We start from the raw sequence: 20,362 nt of genomic DNA on the forward strand, positions 1-20,362 counted from the left end.
TTAGTTTTCTCTCTAAAGGTGAGTTTTCTCTTGATCCTCTCCCTATATATATATATATAAAAAATGAAAAAAAAAACTCTCTCTCTCACTCTATTCCGTTCATACACCACCACCAACCCATCACCACCACCGTCTTCTCTGACGAGCCACCAACAGGCACTCAAGCCCACCTCTAGGGCTAGCCTACCCACCATTTCTCTATCTCTCTCTCTCTCTCTCTCTCTCTCTCCACCTCTCTCTTTCTCCCAGCCACCACCACAACCATCTTTACAACACCATCATAATATCTAAATTTCAAATACATCTTCAATCTGCGAGCTAACACCTAATAGTCGTCCAATTTAACCTAGAAATAAACAAATAGTTTATAAAAGGGTACGTACCATCGGTCCATCGCACCTAATTTTCTCATGCTTGATCAAATTAACATTTACCGTACCCCTAGAACAACATAATCATCCAATTTCTCGCAGTTTTAAAGAGAAATCAACTGAAAATACTATCAATAAAAAGAAATTAAACCCAAATATGAATATTATCCATGCCGCCGTGTCGGTGAAGAAAGCAAACACCGTTTTCTCTTTCTCTGACCCACCACCCCCGCAACCCTCTTCACCGTCACTCTAATTTAAACAGAAGAAGGTAGCAAACTTAAATCGACTCCCATTCATCGTTTTCAAGCCAAATTGAAACCCTAATCAAAGTTCATTCATCGTATTCTGGCAAAATCGGATCTCATTCATCATCTTCCGACCAAATCAGAAGCCTGATCGAAGTCCATTCAACCATTTATCGCTAAATCAAAACCTTAATCAAAGACCATTCACTGTCTTTCAGTGACCGATTAGGGCCTCGCCTTCAACCCTAAATATTCTAGATCTTCAATAGTGGTGGCGGGGCGGCTTCATCTTTTTATCAATAGCGATGAAAAGACCATACAAAGGAGTAGAGGGGAGGCAGGGATGGTGTTTGTAGAGATGGCAGTTAGAGGTTGGATGGCGGTGGTGTTGGGGTGGGGTGGTGGTGGTGGTGGTGGGTTGGTGATGGTGTATGAATGGGAGAAGAGAGAGATTTTTTTTCATTTATATTATGTATGTATGTATGTATATACTAGGTTTTATCCCCCGTATTACGGGGGTTGTTTTACATTTTTCGTTTTTTATTATTTATCTTTTGGATTTTAATTTTCTTTATTGTAAGAAAGTTGTTAATATACGTAGGGTTTGATGATTAAAGGGCTCAACAAATAAATGATATGTTATAACCCGTTTAAAAGCTATTTGGGTTTGGTGACACACGGCCTGCTTATTTTCTTTTACTATAAAATTGTTTCTTAATTATAAATAATATTTTTTATAAAAAAATCGGATATTAATTTTTAGTATACCTCTATTTTATATGATTTTCATATCAAATATTTGGTAAGATTAATTTTCAATTTAATTTATCCCCGTATTACGGGTGTTGTTTTACATTATTCGCTTATAATATTTATATATTTTTTGAATTCTAATTTTATTTATTGTAAGAAAGTTGATAATTACTTAGGGTTTGATTATAAAAGAGTTTCATGAACAAAGGAGATGTTAAAACCCGGTTTAAAAGTTATCTGGGTTTGGTAAGACCCAAGACCCGCTTATTTTTACTTTTTAGTATAAAATTGTTCTTAATTATAAATAATGTATTTTAAAAAAAAAAATCATATATTAATTTTTAGTATATCCCTATTTTATAGGATTTTCACACTAAATATTTGGTGAGATTAAATTTTAATTTAATAAGATGTTATAATCCGTTTAAGAGCTATCTGGGTTTGGTGAGACCCATACCTATAAATTCGGGTCAAATGCATGAGAAATCTTCATTTACAAATAAAATAATCTGGTGGCTTGAGAGAATTTAGGGAGTAACCAAAAAGCTTTTAAAGGTTTCATTTATATATATCACTAGATTTTATCCCCTGTATTACGGGTGTTCTTTTACATTATTTGTTTTTAATATTTATATATGTATATTTGTATTTTAATTTTATTTATTATAAGAAATTTAATAATTAATATACTTGAGGTTGATCTGGTATAATCCTGTTTAAAAGCTATCTGGGTTTGGTGATACACATTACCCGTTTATTTTCTTTATTATAAAAGTATTTCTTAATTATAAATAATATCTTTTTTTGTAAATAAAATAGGATATTAATTTTTAGTATATCCTATTTTATAGGATATTTATATCAAATATTTGATGAGATTAATTTTTAATATAATGAGATGTTATAACCCGTTTAAGAGCTATCTAGGTTTGGTGAGACATTTACACGTGAATTCGGGTCAAATGTGTGAGAAGCCTTCATTTACAAATAAAGCAATCTGATGACTTGAGAGAATGGTTGTTTTACATTTTTCGTTTTTTAATATTTACTTTTTGGATTTTAATTTTCATTTATTGTAAGAAAGTTAATAATATACTTAGAGTTTGATGATGAAAGGGTTTCATAAATAAATGATATGTTATAACCTGTTTAAAAGCTAGCTGGATTTGGTGACCCTTGACCCGCTTATGTTTTTTACTATAAAATTTTTTATTAACTATAAATAATATCTTTTTCTTTTTAAATTGGATATTAAATTTTAGTATATCCCTATTTTATAGGATTTTAATATCAAATAATTGGTAAGATTAATTTTTAATTTAAAGAGCTGTTATAACCCGTTTAAGAGCTATCTGGTTTTGGTAAGACCCAAACACATGAATTTGGGTTAAATCAATGAGAGACCTCCATTTAAAAGTCAAGAAATCTGGTGCATTCCATAAAAGGGGGGAGCGACCACATCGCGACACATAGGATTTTAGGGTTTTTATTTATATATATTATAGATAATACAATATGTTAATGATAACATTTGAAATTATATTCCTTTCCATCTTCGACAAACATGGTTTGTTGTTGATTTTTGGATTTCACCAATTATTTTTGGAATATATAGTAAAATAATGTGTTAATATTTATTTTAATAAAAATGTATAGATATAATATAAATTGAGTATAAAATAAAAGTGAATAACTTTTGATCTATTGCATATATTAGGATTGATTAAGATATTAGTTTTGGAGGGAAAAGAATTGTAAGAATTAACTAAAAGATGACAAGTGTTTACAATTATTTTACTTTATTAAAATATTAGCTTTAAAGCCCGTGTCACACACGGGATGATCCAAATTATAAAATTACAAGTAAAGAAAATAATTATATAACATATATGAAAAAATGTATTACATCTATGCTTGTATCTATACTATGTGTATATAAATTAATTTTATTTATATCACAAAATGAGATTTTTTAAATGAACTTAATAAAAAAATGCATGTGCAAAGACGTACTCGTAATGCTTTTTATATTGAAAGTTTTATTCTTAGTGTGGTTAAATATGTGTAATTGAAAGAATTTTGGTTATTAACCAATTTTGGGAATAAAACTTCTCATACAATAGTAGTTCTAACCACTCAGCCTAAATACAGAATAAGTGTTACCTTTATTGATATATTTATCAATTTACCACTTATCGAAGGAAAGGAGAACATTAAATTGTAACGATGGACGTTCTTCAAGAACTATGTTTTTCTGAGCTACACCATGAAAAAGATTTTGATAAATTTCATAGAGCTTCTCGACTTTGTCATAATGATAACATAAAAAATAACATGTTAACTCATTCAGTTTTGTGAATTTTGCTTCATTTGAGCATAGTTTTGCATCGCATGATTCCCATACAACGTTTGGATCACCATTGAAGGAAAAGTTAATGCTTACACAAATATTTCAAATTTGATAAAAGTTAGAAGCATTGATAGGTCTAGAGGTGGCATGTCGGAGGTGTTCGCAATCTTTTCTTAAATTTTTAATAGTCGAGGGAAAAGTAGTCAATTTTCAAATCCGGAACCTTTTGGTTATTTCCAAAAATGCCTTTGAAAATAATTTTGAAACCCGAATCATATTTAAAATTCTAACTTCATCCGTTTGACATTTTCATGTCAACACTTTGAACCCGTAACAAATTTAATGATAAATCTATTTGCGTTCTCAAACTTTTAAAAATACTCAGATTTTCCGTTTTTGACCAGTAATAAATTTTGATCTAAATGCAGTTAACTTATACCAAACAACCTATTTACCAACTTTTGACCCATAAAAATCAAATTTAAGTTTCACAAAAAATCCAAAACACTATTTGATAAAAAAAACTAAGAACTTAATCATGATAAGCTTTATTATGTCTGAAAGTGATTGGTATATACCAATCCTTACATCTAAATATATATATATATATATATATGTATATATATATGTAGTTAACTAAATTAACCGAACAATAAATGGATAGATTTAAAGCATATTTAAATTTATAAATTTATATTGGCAATTTACAATAATAATAATAATAATAGATAAATTGATTGATTTTTAAAAAATGGATCGACTTTTAAGCATATATTTATAATTTAATAATAAAAAATTACTTTGTAAAATGAAAGCATATTCGAGTTTTGTTTTTCTTTATAATTTTCTATAATATACATAGTCCAATATGTTAAATGATAACATTTGAAACTATGTTCTTTTCAATCTTTGACAAACATGGTTTGTTGTTGATTTTTGGATTTCACCAAGTATTTTGAAATATATAGTAAAACAATATGTTAATATTTATCTTTATAAAAATGTATAGATATAATATAAATAGAGTATAAAAGAAAAGTGAATAATTATTGATCTATTACATATATTAGAATCAATTAACATCTTAGTTTTGGAGAGAAAATAATTGTAAGAATTAACCAAAAAAATGATAAGTGTCTACAATTATTTTACTTTATTAGAATAGGTAGGTATATATATATATATATTTGTATGTATTCTTTTATTTTTTTTAAATGTTTTTTTAATAAGTGGGTGACATGACCAATTTATCCTTATGTGCAAGGTACATGACCAGACTTAACGATAAAAACTAACTGAGTTAGGGCTAAAAGACAAACGATGTAGCATTTGGAAACGTAAAGTACAAAATATATCAGTTTTAAAGATAAAAGAACAACCACTAAAAATATATATAAAGATAAAAGATAATTTTTGTAATCATGTCATTGTTGGAATATTCTTAAGTTATTCGGCTGTCTAATTAGACCGGTCAAACTATTCAACTTTTCGAATATATCGACGGTTTTCTTATATTACCCGGTTTCATAACTTCAAAACATTGTTATTTACACAAAATTGAAAAATGCCAAAAACTATACACTAGGAACCATCGTATATACGTACTCCCACTCACTCACTCACTCACTCACTCACATATTTCTATATGCTATTTTCTGCATTAATATTATGCATCATCTAACAAACGATTATTACAGTTAAATCAGCTACCATGACGATCAAGTTGCACGGACTCATTCGTTCACCACCAGCGCTACGTGCCATGGTAGCTCTCTTTGAGAAGGATCTTGATTTCGAGTTCGTTCCAGTCGAATTTGCCACCCGTGAACAGAAGACACCTCAGTTCCTAGCTCTAAACGTACCGTAATCTCTCTCACTCCATTCTTATTAATGAATCTGTTATTTGTTTGAAATTTTCTCGATTTAATGTCCATGCAGCCATTCGGTCAAGTTCCCGTGTTTGAGGATGGTGATTTCAAGCTATTCGGTAATTACAATTTTGTGTCAGAGTCACACAGTCTCAGTTTAATTTCTAGAGCTCAATATATTGTAATTTGTTGCAGAATCAAGGGCGATTACTAAGTACGTAGCCGAGGCTTACGCAGATATTGGGACGAGTCTCGTATTTAAGGATTCGAAGAAATCGGCTATACAGACAGTGTGGATGGAAGTGGAAGGTCAGAAGTTTGATCCAACGTCGACGAGGCTTACCTGGGAGCTACATTTTAAGCAGATATTTGGATTGACCACTGACGAGGCGGTTGTGACTGAGTTCGAGAAGAAGCTAGCGGATTTGCTTGACGTGTATGAACACCGGCTGACGGAGAGCAAGTATTTGGGCGGAGATAGCTTCACGCTGGCGGATCTTCACCACATGCCCAACATGCATATCTTGATGGGGACGAGAGTTAGGAGTCTGTTTGATGCGCGGCCTCGTGTCAGTGAGTGGGCTTCTGATATCCTTTCCAGGCCTGCCTGGGTGAAGGTTACGTCCATGTTTCCAAAGTGAAGGTGAGAATTGATTTTACGTAGTGTTTGTGATTTGTGGACCTTTTGGCCTGAATAAAATGAATATATTTTAACAATTATTGTTGTTTGCTAGTAAATTTGTGCAATTATGCATCTTTTTTTGTTTGTGTTAAGACCGGCCAAACCATGTTATTAAAAAAATTAGGGCTTTATGGTTCTAAAAAATCATAATTCACAAACACCACAAAAGTTCCATTAACCAGACAGTTACAGACTTACAAGAGATGATTCTGCTCGTAAATTGGGTTTCCAAGGTCCCGGGTTCGAGTATCGGAAATACAAGAAATTTGCCTTTAAAAGGTATTTTAAAAGATGTGAAAGTATGTTGTATTTGAAAGGGTTGAGATATGTAATAGGTTGATAGATAGATTGGGTTGGTGGCTCGTTGGTAAGACAAAGTCTTTAAAACATCTAAGAGTTTAGGAGGTCTTGAGTTTAAGTTATCTAATGATAGAAATACGCGCCATTAAAAAACGATATAATAGGTTGACAGATGATTCTAGGTGAAACTTTCATGAAACCAGTTTTACGCTAGTGTGGTATCTATATATACGTCCATCGATGTATTGCAAGTGTCGTATCTATATATGTTTGTCAATGTATGCATATATCAAGCCTAACTATTATATACTAGTTAGCTGACCTCTCATATAACGATTATTTAACATTAACATCTCTAATTTTTTAAATTGGCTTTGATTAGTTAGTGTTTCATTGTAATGATCAGGAGTGGCTTGATTGCTGATTCCATTATGTATACCTTTGTGGTTTGCGAATAGAAACTCCATAAGTAGCATTAAATGGACGGGTTGGTTAACAAACCCGTTGATGCTTTTGTAAGGCCATGAGGTATACTCTAACTCCTCTTAACTCCACATAAGCACCACATCTATCGTTTTTCTCTCTTTCCCTCAATCTCACCCAAAGGAAATTATTTAATCCATAATTAATAACAAATCAATTAGTAATTGATACACATTGTTCCTTTTAACCCGTTAAAAGCATAATCCATGGGCTTTTTTAACAAACTTAACACTAGTGAGAAGTTTAATGCATATTTAAAATGTCATATCATCTTAACTTATGTTGGGGGTTAGTGTATAACCCATAGCCTAATGTTTATTTTTCTCTCCAAGGCTAGCTTCTCGCTAGTATTATGGTAATATATAATATATGTTCTTCAAAAAAGAAAAATAAGAACACCTTAATGAAGTTTTAAGGTAATCAAATCCAAGAAAACATGTCATTCAAAAACCATTGAAATAAAAAGTGAAGTATTTAAATACTTAATTTTTGTTTTTCAAATGGATATTGATTTTGTCATAGTTTCAAAATAAGTGTCAATATTTCAAGAATCTCAAAGGTTGATTGAAAGAAAGTATAAGATGCATAATAACATGTTAAAAGGAGAGTTCTGAATTCTGGAATACTTTTTTTTTCTCAAAAGATTGGGTTTGAAAAATATTTATTGGCTAATTGTCTTTTTTAAAAAACCATTTTGAAAAGTCAGGATTTGAGCCTTTATTAAAACTGCTTTGACTTTTGTGATTGCCAAACACATTTTAACTTATTTGCTTTTTGAAAATACCAATAAATCAATAAGCATTTTTCAAACTCAATCCCAAACATGCTCTAAACGTGTTTCGCACCTAAAGAAAACTCGTATCTAGCCCAGTTGATTAGATGTTTACAACCTAGGGGATCCAGATTCTACCCCTTGGGTTAGCATTTCTTTCTTTTTCCCTTTTTAAACTTTGTTTCACTTTAGTTAGATGTGATTCGTATTAAAACAAAACTTATGTCTAGCCCAGTTGTACATTGTGTTTAATTGTTTAGAACCCATGGGCCTGGACTTAATTCTTTATTTTTTATTCTGTGGGTCTCCCACTTTTTGTGAAACTTTGTTTTGCACTTTACTTCCATCATAAAACTTTTTACATGACAACTCTCAAGTTATATTAAACTAGTATTAAGCCCCGCGTTGCGGCGGGGGCGTAAAATTCTGCCAAATAGCACCCATGTCACACCACCTTCAACGACCATCAACACCGGAAAACTCTAAAAAACACAAAAAAAAATAAGGCCGAATGAAAAATAGACGTAAACATGTTGAACCGTGCACGGAAAACGTAAAACATAGAAAACAGTAACTAAGTTGATGAAGGACCCGCACATTGTGATGGGGCCGTTAAACGGGAAAAATATAGGTGTAAAAACATTGAACTACTACATTGCAACGTGTTAACCCGCAAAGTTTAGACAAACACGTAAAATGAAAAATTTGTAAACGTTGAAAAGCATATGGTATCAAAGTTGAAAGTGAAAAGTGTTGGGGTTAAATTCTAAAGGATATAAAGGTATTGAAGTTAAAAAAAATGAAAATAGATTCGACCCACTAAAGGCCAAGGTACAAACCTTGATGCATGCTTAAGTTGCTTTTTTTTAATAATATTTGGAATCACGCCCAATATTCGAGTTAGACTTTTTGAGATGGGATGTCAACCGTCCATACTGACTTTGACGTTCCAGGTCTGACTCACTTAAGAACACCATCAAGGAGGAAACCCACCATTGTGAAAAAACCCTCGTAAGTTAGTTTTCGAACTTGAGACCTTAAAATTCTAAGTTTTAACCAACATTTCATTCTATTGAACCAGAAGACGAACTACACATGCAATATAATATACCGAGTGGCTTACAAAGGAAAAAATAATGAAAAACCTAAAAATTAAAGAAAGGCTAAGTTGCAAGTCAAATAGCATCATGTAGAAAGGAAGTTGATAACCCATGTTACAACTCAAATAACACCATGTACAAAAGGTTAAAGCAACAAAAGTTTACAATTGTAATATATATAATAATTATGCAAACAACTCCTTAAGTTTTAAGATGGTAATCCATGTTCTTAATATGGTACCTAAGCCATACCAACCGAAGTCCACCGCATTGTCGATGGTAAACACACATTTCTTTCACTCTACATACATAAAAGAGCTGACTTTACCAACCGAGTTCTCATTATCTTCCTATCATAACACAAGGGTTTAAAACATAAATGCAACTTGTTATAAATCTGAAGATTCGATGATTGATTGACCCCACACCTCATACGAACATGTCCGCATCCATAATTACACAATTACACTCACCACGCTTAAATAGTTTATATGATTTTGTTTTTTCTGCTACAAAAAGAGTAAGAAATAAATAAGAAAATATGACTTTTGATGAGAATCATTAGTCCATTTATTAAAACTTTACACTTATTTAGCCAGCTGCTCTTTACAAATTTTATAAATTGAACTATTGATCCTTTAAACACGTGTAATGATTTAACTAAAAGGTGAATAACGGTCCATTAAGTCATTGTCACGTAGTATGGGGACCCTCACTAACTGATCCTTCAAAAGCACGCAATGATTTAACAAAGAACGTAAACTATATTTAATAAAAAATGTGAGTGGATAGTTAGTTAGAAATAAACTTGTCCCCACACCTCGCCTCTGCCGTATGCCCTTGCCTTAACACTCTTACGCCTTTGACGTCCCTCTTCCTTAAATGTAACTACCATGCTAGCCACGCACGTTGGATGGGAAAGTTGATCACGGGCCCGAATATTAGATTGTGGATATATAGACACATCGTAACGACAGTCACTTCGACAAAAAAAACTTGATCTAAATATTAAAAGAATTTGGTCAGTATCGGCTCAGCTCATTACGATATGAATTAATGTTGTGCCAACACTTGTTATATAACTTATTATGATGCATAAAAAGATATTCTATTACGAATACAACTCCATTTTAACGACTGATATAGATAAACATAAACATGTATAACATAATCAAAAATTTAAAAATTAATATCATGTTAAACATTGTAAAATAATCGTTAACTTATATAAATAATAAAATATAGTATGTGGCAAGGTAAACAAATGCCAGAGACAAATGAAAACCATGTAAATTTAGAGACCTAAAGTGTAAAGTTGAAAAGTTTAGCAAATAAACTAAAATATTTAACTGAAAAGTAAACAAAGTTTAGTGTCACAATTTCATCTCTCTCTTTAACTGAAAAGTAAACAAAGTTTAGTGTCACAATTTCATCTCTCTCTTTAACTGACCTCTGTATATTTATACTAGATTTTATCCCATATGTTACGGTGGTTGTTTTACATTATTCATTTTTAATATTTATATATGTATATTTGGTATTTATTGTAAGAAAATTAATAAATAATATATTTGAGGTTTGATGATAAAATGGTTTCACAAATAAATGATATGTTATAATCCGGTTTAAAAGCTATCTGGGTTTGGTGATACCCATTACCCGTTTATTTTCTTTATTATAAAATTGTTTTTTAATTATAAATAATATCTTTTTTAAATAAAATAGGATATTAATTTTTAATATATCCTTATTTTATAGTATTTTCATATAAACTATTTGATCAGATTAATTTCTAATATAATGAGATGTTATAACCCGTTTAAAAGCTATCTAGGTTTGGTGAAACCTTTACCCGTGAATTCGGGTTAAATGCTTGAGAAGCCTTCATTTACAATCTGATTGCTTGAAAGAATGGTTATTTTACATTTTTTGTTTTTTAATATTTAGTTTTTGGATTTTAATTTTCTTTATTGTAAGAAAGTTAATAATATACTTAGGGTTTGATGATTAAAGGGTTTCATAAATAAATGATATGTTATAACCCGTTTAAAAGCTATATGGATTTAGTGACCCATGACCCGCTTATATTTTTTAATATAAAATTGTTTATTAATTATAAATAGACATTAAATTTTAGTATATCCCTATTTTATAGGATTTTCATATCAAATAATTGGTAAGATTAATTTTTAATTTAATGAGATGTTATAACCCGTTTAAGAGCTATCTGGTTTTGGTAAGATGCATACCCATTAATTTGGGTTAGATCAATGAGAGGTCTCCATTTAAAAATCAAGCAATCTGGTGGCTTCCATAAAAGGAGGGAGTGACCACATCGCGACACGTAGGATTTTAGGGGTTTTGTTTATATATATTATAGATATAGTACTAGATTTTATCCCCCGTATTATGGGGGCTGTTTTACATTATTCGTTTTTAATATTTATATATGCATATTTGGATTTTAATTTTATTTATTGTAAGAAAGTTAATAATTAATATACTTGAGGTTTGATGATAAAATGGTTTCACAAATAAATGATATGTTATAATCCGGTTTAAAAGCTATCTGGGTTTGGTGATACACATTACCCGTTTATTTTCTTTATTATAAAATTGTTTCTTAATTATAAATAATATCTTTTTTAAATAAAATAGGATATTAATTTTTAGTATATCCCTATTTTACAGGATTTTCATATCAAATATTTTATGAGATTAATTTTTAATATAATGAGATCATGTTATAACCCGTTTAAGAGTTATCTGGGTTTGGTGAGACCTTTACCTGTGAATTCGGGTCAAATGCGTGAGAAACTTTCATTTACAAATAAATCAATCTGATGGCTTGAGAGAATGATTTTTTACATTTTTCGTTTTTTAATATTTATTTTTTGGATTTTAATTTTCTTTATTGTAAGAAAGTTAATTATATACTTAGTGTTTGATGATGAAAGGGTTTCATAAATAAATGATATGTTATAACCCGTTTAAAAGCTATCTGGATTTGGTTACCCATGACCCGCTTATGTTTTTATTATAAAATTATTTATTAATTATAAATAATATCCTTTTCTTTTTGAATTGGATATTAAATTTTAGTATATCCCTATTTTATAAGATTTTCATATCAAATAATTGGTAAGATTAATTTTTAACTTAATGAGATGCGATAACCCGTTTAAGAGCTATCTGGTTTTGATAAGACCCATACCCATGAATTTGGGTTAAATCAATGAGAGGTCTCCATTTAAAAATCAAGCAATCTGGTGGCTTCCATAAGGGGGGGGAGTGACCATATCGCGACACGTAGGATTTTAGGGGGTTCGTTTATATATATTATTGATAGTATAATGGTGTTTCACATTTCTCTTTATATGTATAGTAACTAGGATTTGGGCCCGCGCTGGACTGTTAACTCGAACAAAAACACATAAGTAAAAAGTCCGTCAATGTCAAAATACAACAAATTATATAAACTATAAACTCGTTGCAAGTCGACGCGAAGTCGTATCAAGTTACGACATCGAAATTAAACAAAAGAAATAAATCCGTTAATGACAAAATACAACAAATTATATCATATGTAGAACCAAAAAACCGGCACGCTGGAACTGCGAACCAACACAAATTCGGTTGGTATCAGCGGTACCAACACAAATTCGTAAACATAATTAATAAGCCAAAAAATATTTTAAAGGTGGGGTATTAAACGTTGAAACGCGAATATAAAACCATGCGACGACGAGATATTTTTAAATCATGAAAAAAGTTTCGGTCATTGTAAAGACGGACTATAAACACTATGAAAGCAAAATTTAAGAAAATCATTTAACCGACAAATAAAACATGTAAAGCTGACACTCGCTCAAGTTTATTGTTTAAAAATATAGTTTGTTAAATATTTTAATTAGTTTAAACAAAAAATAAAATAAGGAAAATAAAAACCATCATTTCTATTGATTTTTATTTATAAAATTTGATTAGTGATTTAATGCTATAATTAATAAAATATTAAAATATTAAATAGTAAAATAAATAGTAATTTTGTGAGGGGGTTGGAATCCTCTTTTTAATATATATATATATAGGATTAAGTTCATTTCAGAAGTATTCTTAGTGCGAGAAGCGCGAGAAGTAGTTACAACCAATCATATATTTTCTTTTGATTTTCCTTTAAATTATATATAAGGGTTATATTGGTAAAATTTTCAATTGCTTTATTTTGGTAACTATTAAATTGTTTTAGGAGTTTCAAATCAAAATATTTTTTATATTTATTTATGTTCTTTTAATTATTTATAATTCAAATTAAAAATTTTGAAATTGATTCATTGATCCTATCCACAAATCCACAATTTTAAACATCATCATAACAACTAAGATCAACTAGAATATTGTATTGAAAAATATATTCATATTAAATACAAAATGGCTATTATTAAATCGTTAACAATAATATCCTAGACACCCTACATAGTGAAAAAACTTATCGTACACAACCTACATTACAAAAACAAAAAAACAAAAAAACAAAAAAAAAAAAAAACTTATCCTACACACCCTACACATGTAGCAAAATACTATATCCATCGAGGTAACATATTTATTCAGTATACACTACACATTAAACATGCTTATCCTACCCAGAAATTGACATATACGGATCATACAAAGTAAACATATCTATCCTACACATCCTATACATTCAATCTCAATTGTTAACAATGATATCCTACACACCCTACACAGTAAAATAAAAACTTATCCTACACACGTTACACAGTGAATGAAAAAAATCTCATCCTACACACCCTACACGAGTTTACACCACTATAAAACCCAATTTTGTTTTTCATATAAAAAAAGTCATGAATTGATTATACAATCTACCTATGTAGCCACGTAGGTAAAACATGGGTTATGTATTTACTTATTTAAACTCATAAAACATGAGAACAACTGAGATGTTAAAGTTCTCTTTAAGCCATAAATAGTAAATATTAATTACTACTTACACAATAAAATAAAGATGTATATAACATTTTCTTTTTATTAAAAATACCTACAACATGATATCCTACATATAATCCATATGTATGTGTAGTATAGTTTCGATGTGTGTGGTGAACATTATGTTGCTACATCTTTACAAATCAATCCAATAAAAAAAGTCATAATTTTTTGATCGAATACTCTTACTGACAGATCCAAATATAGGCATCTATTTAATGTTGTGGATTAATTATATTAAACTTGATTGGAAAAAAATCAGAAAGTAAACGGCATACCGCGATTACTTGATTCTGTTTTGAATCTTCATTGGCCGACACTTCGATAAAATCCCAAATAATGCTTGACAAGAACACCACGCTACAATACACTGTACTCAATAAACACTAAAAGTCAACATAAGGTTCAACTTACTACCGGATAGTGTGAAAGAGATTGACCTACAAATAGATATAACATTAAAGTATTAAATTATTGTGTGTAACCACCAACATCTACAACATTTAATAACAACTACATTCTGGACTCATCAGTGTACATGCTCAAACAAATACTCGACTCACTAAAGCATGTACAGACTTTGCAAGTGTACTAAAGCATGACAGCATAACATACATTATAATGATTATCAATTACAAATCAGACACACTAAATATTATACTATCCTACATACCTTCATAGTTACATACATACCTACATACCTGTGCAACTGAACATGCATACCAACTACTTAAACTTACACCTACATACCTACATTCAAACATAAATACCAACTACTAACCTTACACAAGAAGAATGTTCCTCAATAATTAAGCAGCTAACACAATTATTACTCACTATACAACACAATTACACATGAACCAAATGTCGGCAATCTCTTCAGGTTCTATTTCACCCATATTAACCCCATATTTAACAAAAACAACATAATTAAACCTAATTAGTAGGTTTAGGGCAATACGAAGAACTGAAGCTAAATTAAGTCCATCTATATGCATAAGTTAGTTTATATGTTACCTGGAATTAAAAAAACACCAAAAATTATACTACATACCTTCAATCTGTGTAAAACCCCAATTCCGCCTCTAACCATACCGATAAACATCAAGGACGACTTATTGCTTCTTATACCCAACCAAACACAATCAATCTACTTTATAGTAGTCGATTTTGTGTATCAATTGAAAGAGGGGAGACTAATTTCGAGGTGAGAGTTTATATCAACAGTTTGGGAGTGAAAGCAAGGATACATACGTTACTACTTATAATCCTAATCACTATTGACGAATCTGCCCTTTGCAACATAAAACATCTGATATAACTTTCAAATTATTTACAAAAATGCCATCGTGTAACTACAACCATTGATTTGCGTAATGAATGGTTTAAATTCACTTCTCGCTATAATATCACTTCTCGCATGATCCATCCCATATATATATATATATATATATATATAGGGTAAGGTTAAAATAAAAACCCACTTGAGTTGTGTAAACTCTAAAAACTCATTCTCATCACATGTTTTTAATTAAAATTTGAATCATGTGGTCCACAATTAAAGTTAATAAAAAATGTAAACATAAATATAACATTTTCTCTCTCCTGAAAACATATAAAAAATTAGTAAAAAAATGTTAAAAATAGCAACAATTTTTTTTATGTTCCGATGTTTTGTATTAAATGTTACAACATATATTACGTGTGCAAAAAAAAAACAATGTTACATAGGGTTTTCACAACTCAAATGGGTTTTTATTCTATACTTCCCATATATATATATATGTATGTATAGGGAGAGGATCAAGAGAGAACTCCTTAAAAAGAGAACTAGAGAACTAATAAAGAAATATTTTTAATTTAATTAAAAAAATATTTTTAAATTTCTGTTTTTGCCATTATTCATAATTAAAAAAAATACTAAAAATATTTTTTTTAATTAAATTAAAAATATTTCTTTATTAGTTCTCTCTTTAAGAGGAGTTCTCTCTAGATCCCACCCATATATATATATATATATGAGAGATTTCAAATAAGAACCCCTTTGAGTTTTAAGAACTCGAAAGAACTAAGTGTAACGATTTTTTTTTTCGAATTTATTTTACACATGCGTAATATATGTAGGTTACATACACGTAAAAAAATACATAATTTTTTACGCACCGAGCCGGCTTTTTACACATGTGTAACGGACGTAAAAATTAGTGTAACAACTTACATCTTTAATCTCTCTCCTACATTGACTTTTTTGTCAAATTTAATTTCAACCATATATTTCAATCCATTTAATTAAATGTGTGGCTAAGAATTAAGTTCTTAAGTTTTTAAAATTTAACATTGTTCTCAAAATATCTCTCCTTTATATATATATATATATATATAATAATATAATGGTGTTTCACGTCTAGAAAGTGGGCGTAATATAATATGACCATGCTATTGTAGTTGATGACATGTGCCACCCCACGTAGCTCACGCGTCACCTCGTGTTTATTTCCTTTCTCTATTTTATTCCCGATCTATGGCTTAATCATCGGTGTGTTTTGACGTGTGCACGCAAAACTAAATTCACACATCTACCAACAAAAATAAATTTCTTTTTTGAAACGAATAACTAAGTAACGTCGGATACTTCGTACGCGACCCTCATTGGCTAAAATAGCCCGAGCCAGTCACGAGTCCGGACGGACGGAGCCTCTAGCGGTCCACCTATTGAGGGATTCCCCGGATAAAACCCGACCTCACGCCCGTCAAACGGCACAACAGCAAGGAGCCGGTAAAAACCAGATGAGATCAGGACTCGAACCTTGACAAGCCAAAGTCATCAATCGTATCTTTTTTTTCCTTTCACATGCCATATTAATTATTATTATTCAACATAAGACCCTCCACCAACAACCCCACACAAATAGCCTTAAATATGAAATACCAAACTCGCCCACCTTATCCGCATAAGTCTCCGTTTCACCACATACCTTAACCATCCCTCCCTTGTTTCAGGTGCTCTGCAATGGCTCTTATATTGCACGGGACCGTCGGTTCACCGGCTACCTTTCGTGCTTTGGCTGCTCTCTACGAGAAGGATCTCCACGTGGACTTTGTTCCTGTCAGTTTAGCCAACAAGGAAAACAAGTCACCTCACTTCCTCTCACTCAACGTATCATAACTTATATCATCTATCAGTTTGAAGTCATTTTAAGTTTCACTATATCTGATAATTGATACAAACATTTATATGTGCAGCCATTCGGTCAAGTTCCAGTGTTTGAGCATGGTGATTTGAAGTTATTCGGTAATTACCAATCACAGATCACTATTGAGTCTATTTCTAACTAATCACTATAGCTGCGGCATAACTTGTTATCTGTTTACTTGCCATTTTATTGTAATTTATTGTAATTAGGGCCGGCGAATGTGGAGACCGCCTAAATCGGAAATGAGCTTTTGTGGCCTTTTTATAACAATTGTTAAGAAAAATAATGCTGCCTATAAGTTTTTAACTCATAACTTACATTTGGTAACAACCACGTCTATCGCAACACTAATACATTACTTTCAATTTATGATAACCATTATAATATATCTATATATAATGTTTTTTTAGACTTGAAGGCTTAATGGCCTAAAACCTTAACTTGTTTTCGCTGGCCCACGGGACGGCCCTAATTGTAATCGTTTTGTTGCAGAATCAAGGGCGATTACTAAGTATGTAGCCGAGGCTTTCGCAGATAAGGGGACGAGTCTGGTATTTAAGGATCCGATGAAATCGGCAATACAGACAGTGTGGATGGAAGTGGAGGCTCAGAAGTTCGATCCAGCGAGTTCGAAGCTGGGCTGGGAGCTGTTTTTCAAGCCGCTTTTTGGAATGACGACCGACGAGGCGGTTGTGGCTGAGTTTGAGAAGAAGCTGGAGCCGGTGCTTGACGTGTACGAACAACGGCTGGCGGAGAGCAAGTATTTGGGCGGAGATAGCTTCACGCTAGCGGATCTCCACCACTTACCGAATACGTATCTGTTGATGGGGACGAAGGTGAAGAGTTTGTTTGACGCGCGGCCGCATGTTAGCGCGTGGGTTTCGGATATTCTTTCCAGGCCTGCTTGGACCAAGGTCGCGGTCATGCGTCCAAATTAAGCGTGAGAATTGGTTTGAGAGTCGTGTTTGTGGTTGTTGTAACTTTGGGCCTGTTTAGAAGGTCGTTGTATTTGGATAGCTGTCGCTGTTCGAGAGTAACTTTATTCAATAAATTTGTTCTATACAACTATACAATGTGATTTATGATATCCATTGTATCAATTACTATCAAACTGGCTCATTGGATTCCATTATATAGGAGTAGATTCACCACTGTAACTGCTACATCTTATAAGTTAATTTGAATTTGACCCTTAAGTTAAATTTTAATGATTTAAGACTGAAGGGTTAGGTTATAATAGGAAGTATAATTTTTATAGGAAGGATAGAAAGTAATTTTGTCCATTGCTTTTTAAGATAGAGGGTTGAGATTAGTTTAGGTGGAAATGATGTGTGAAAATAAGGGGAAGGGCATAAAAGGAATAACACATTTGTTGACTTTCTTTCTCCACATGCTAGGCACATGCTAAATTCCTCCATCATTTTAAAACGTCAATAACTTTTTTTACGACGTTTTTATTGAAAAACAAATTCACCATAATAATAAATGTCTTTTGATCTTTTATATGAGTACCATATTGTTATATAAAAATTAAAAAAAAATTAGTGGGTTTTTTACATATTGTGTTTTACTAAAATTGTGTTATACAATTGTATTTATTATTGTGTTTTTTTTCTCATTGTGTTTTTTTCCATTGTATTTTTTACATTGTGCCATACAATTGTGTTTTTTATTGTGTTTTTATCATTGTCTTTTTTTTTCATAGTGTTTTTTTCCATTGTGTTTTTCATAGTGTTTTCCATTGTGTTTTTTCGGACTTTTCCGGCGAGGTGGTGGCGGTGGGTGACGGTTGTGGTGGCGATGGGCGGTGGAGTGGTGGTGGTTGTAGAAGATGTAAGTGGGTTTTATGTAAGTGTGTTTTGAAATTAATTTAAGTGGGTTTTGAGATTAAAGTAAGTGTGTTTTGATTTTAAAGTATTAAGACTAAAATACCCTCCTACCTAGCCTTCTTAGGAAAATCAAACTTCTTTTAAACATAACCCTAAGACTGAAACCAAAGTTTTATTCTCAAGTTCCAGATCGATAATCAACACGAATTAAACGACTAACTCTCATTTATATTAATCAGAAAATATAACTCAAAAAACTGATTACAAACTCTCAAACCCTAACTCGGTTTGACTCTTGATGAACCCTAACTTGGTTACACCAACTTCTCTTATCCTAATGTCTAACCATATATCGGCTTATATAGACTAACCAAACTTGCTAGTCAATACATTACCAAACATAAAAACCCTAACAATTCTTGGGTTGGGCTTTACACTTGGGCTAAACAACAATTGTGCCAACAATCACCCCCCCCCCCCAATTGTTGTATCCGACTCACCCAACTCACCCCCTAATTTCTTACTCGAAATTGGCCGGTCTTCAAACTTCACGCTTGTCATCCTTAGATTGATTCTCCCGAGGCTTTTCTTGATCTCTTGCAATGTTCTTTGGGCTCCACCTAGCTTGAAGTAACACTTGCTTCGTTTGATCATTAGATGCCTCCCCTTGGGCTTGAATCACTTTCTTGACCATACATTTAGTTTCTTGAACACTCTTCTTTGGACTTTGAATTTTGGAACTTGAGTCTTTAATTGGAATCTGACTCGTAACCGGCTTGTCTTCTTTCAGTCCAACACTTTGAAGATCCCGACCTGCAAAATTCTTCATTCCAATGCTATTTCATTTACCGGGACTTGCTATCTTGAGGCTAATCTTGTATAATCGGTCCTTGTCACCTTCATCAAAAGCTTACTTGTATCATCTTTAATGGTTAGCAAATCATGTTTCATGTGAATCTCGCATCCACCTTCCGTTGCTTTGTGTTTGTGTTTGATTATCGATCTGGTACTTGAATTGGTATCAGAGCCAAGTTCAAGATCTCGATAATCGATGCCGCCGCCGTTAGAAGAGTCCACCGCCGTTGTGTGAGTCAGACACAGCCGCTGACGGAAGAAGACTGCCGCCACCCGCCTCGAGACCAAGCCACACCGGGAAGATACCGTAACCGACGGCCAAGCTTATAGGGTCGTCGTCGCCGATCTTTTCGCGTCACGGGGATCTCATTGTCGATTTCTACTTCGCGATTGAACAAGAAAAAAGGTTCGATTGTTGATTTGTTGTCACTGCGTTTGCTTTTCTGATTGAACGAAGTAGACGAGAAACGAGTCTTGTGGCGGGGACTTGTATTTTCTATTAAATAGAGAATATGGGTTCACATGTTACAGCTAGCATACTTAT

General features: G+C 31.9%; 2 protein-coding genes across 2 annotated transcripts; both read left to right on the plus strand.

Annotated features, from left to right (window-relative positions):
• The first annotated feature begins 5,430 nt into the window (after nucleotides 1-5,430).
• LOC143581598 (glutathione S-transferase PARB-like) lies at nucleotides 5,431-6,295 on the plus strand. The gene is made up of 3 exons (XM_077064352.1): nucleotides 5,431-5,580; nucleotides 5,661-5,709; nucleotides 5,786-6,295. The coding sequence occupies exons 1-3, from the start codon at nucleotides 5,434-5,436 to the stop codon at nucleotides 6,229-6,231; spliced, it is 642 nt and encodes a 213-aa protein (XP_076920467.1). The 5' UTR covers nucleotides 5,431-5,433; the 3' UTR covers nucleotides 6,232-6,295.
• Nucleotides 6,296-16,950: 10,655 nt separating this feature from the next.
• On the plus strand, nucleotides 16,951-18,072 carry LOC143581599 (glutathione S-transferase-like). The gene is made up of 3 exons (XM_077064353.1): nucleotides 16,951-17,097; nucleotides 17,184-17,232; nucleotides 17,627-18,072. Exons 1-3 carry the CDS (start codon nucleotides 16,951-16,953, stop codon nucleotides 18,070-18,072), a joined length of 642 nt encoding a protein of 213 aa, XP_076920468.1.
• Nucleotides 18,073-20,362: the final 2,290 nt, after the last annotated feature.

This window comes from Bidens hawaiensis, unplaced genomic scaffold, assembly GCF_021521415.1.
Source record: "Bidens hawaiensis isolate Kalapana, Puna unplaced genomic scaffold, B.hawaiensis_p1.1 tig00031109_1, whole genome shotgun sequence".
In the NCBI taxonomy this organism is placed as follows: Eukaryota; Viridiplantae; Streptophyta; class Magnoliopsida; order Asterales; family Asteraceae; genus Bidens; species Bidens hawaiensis.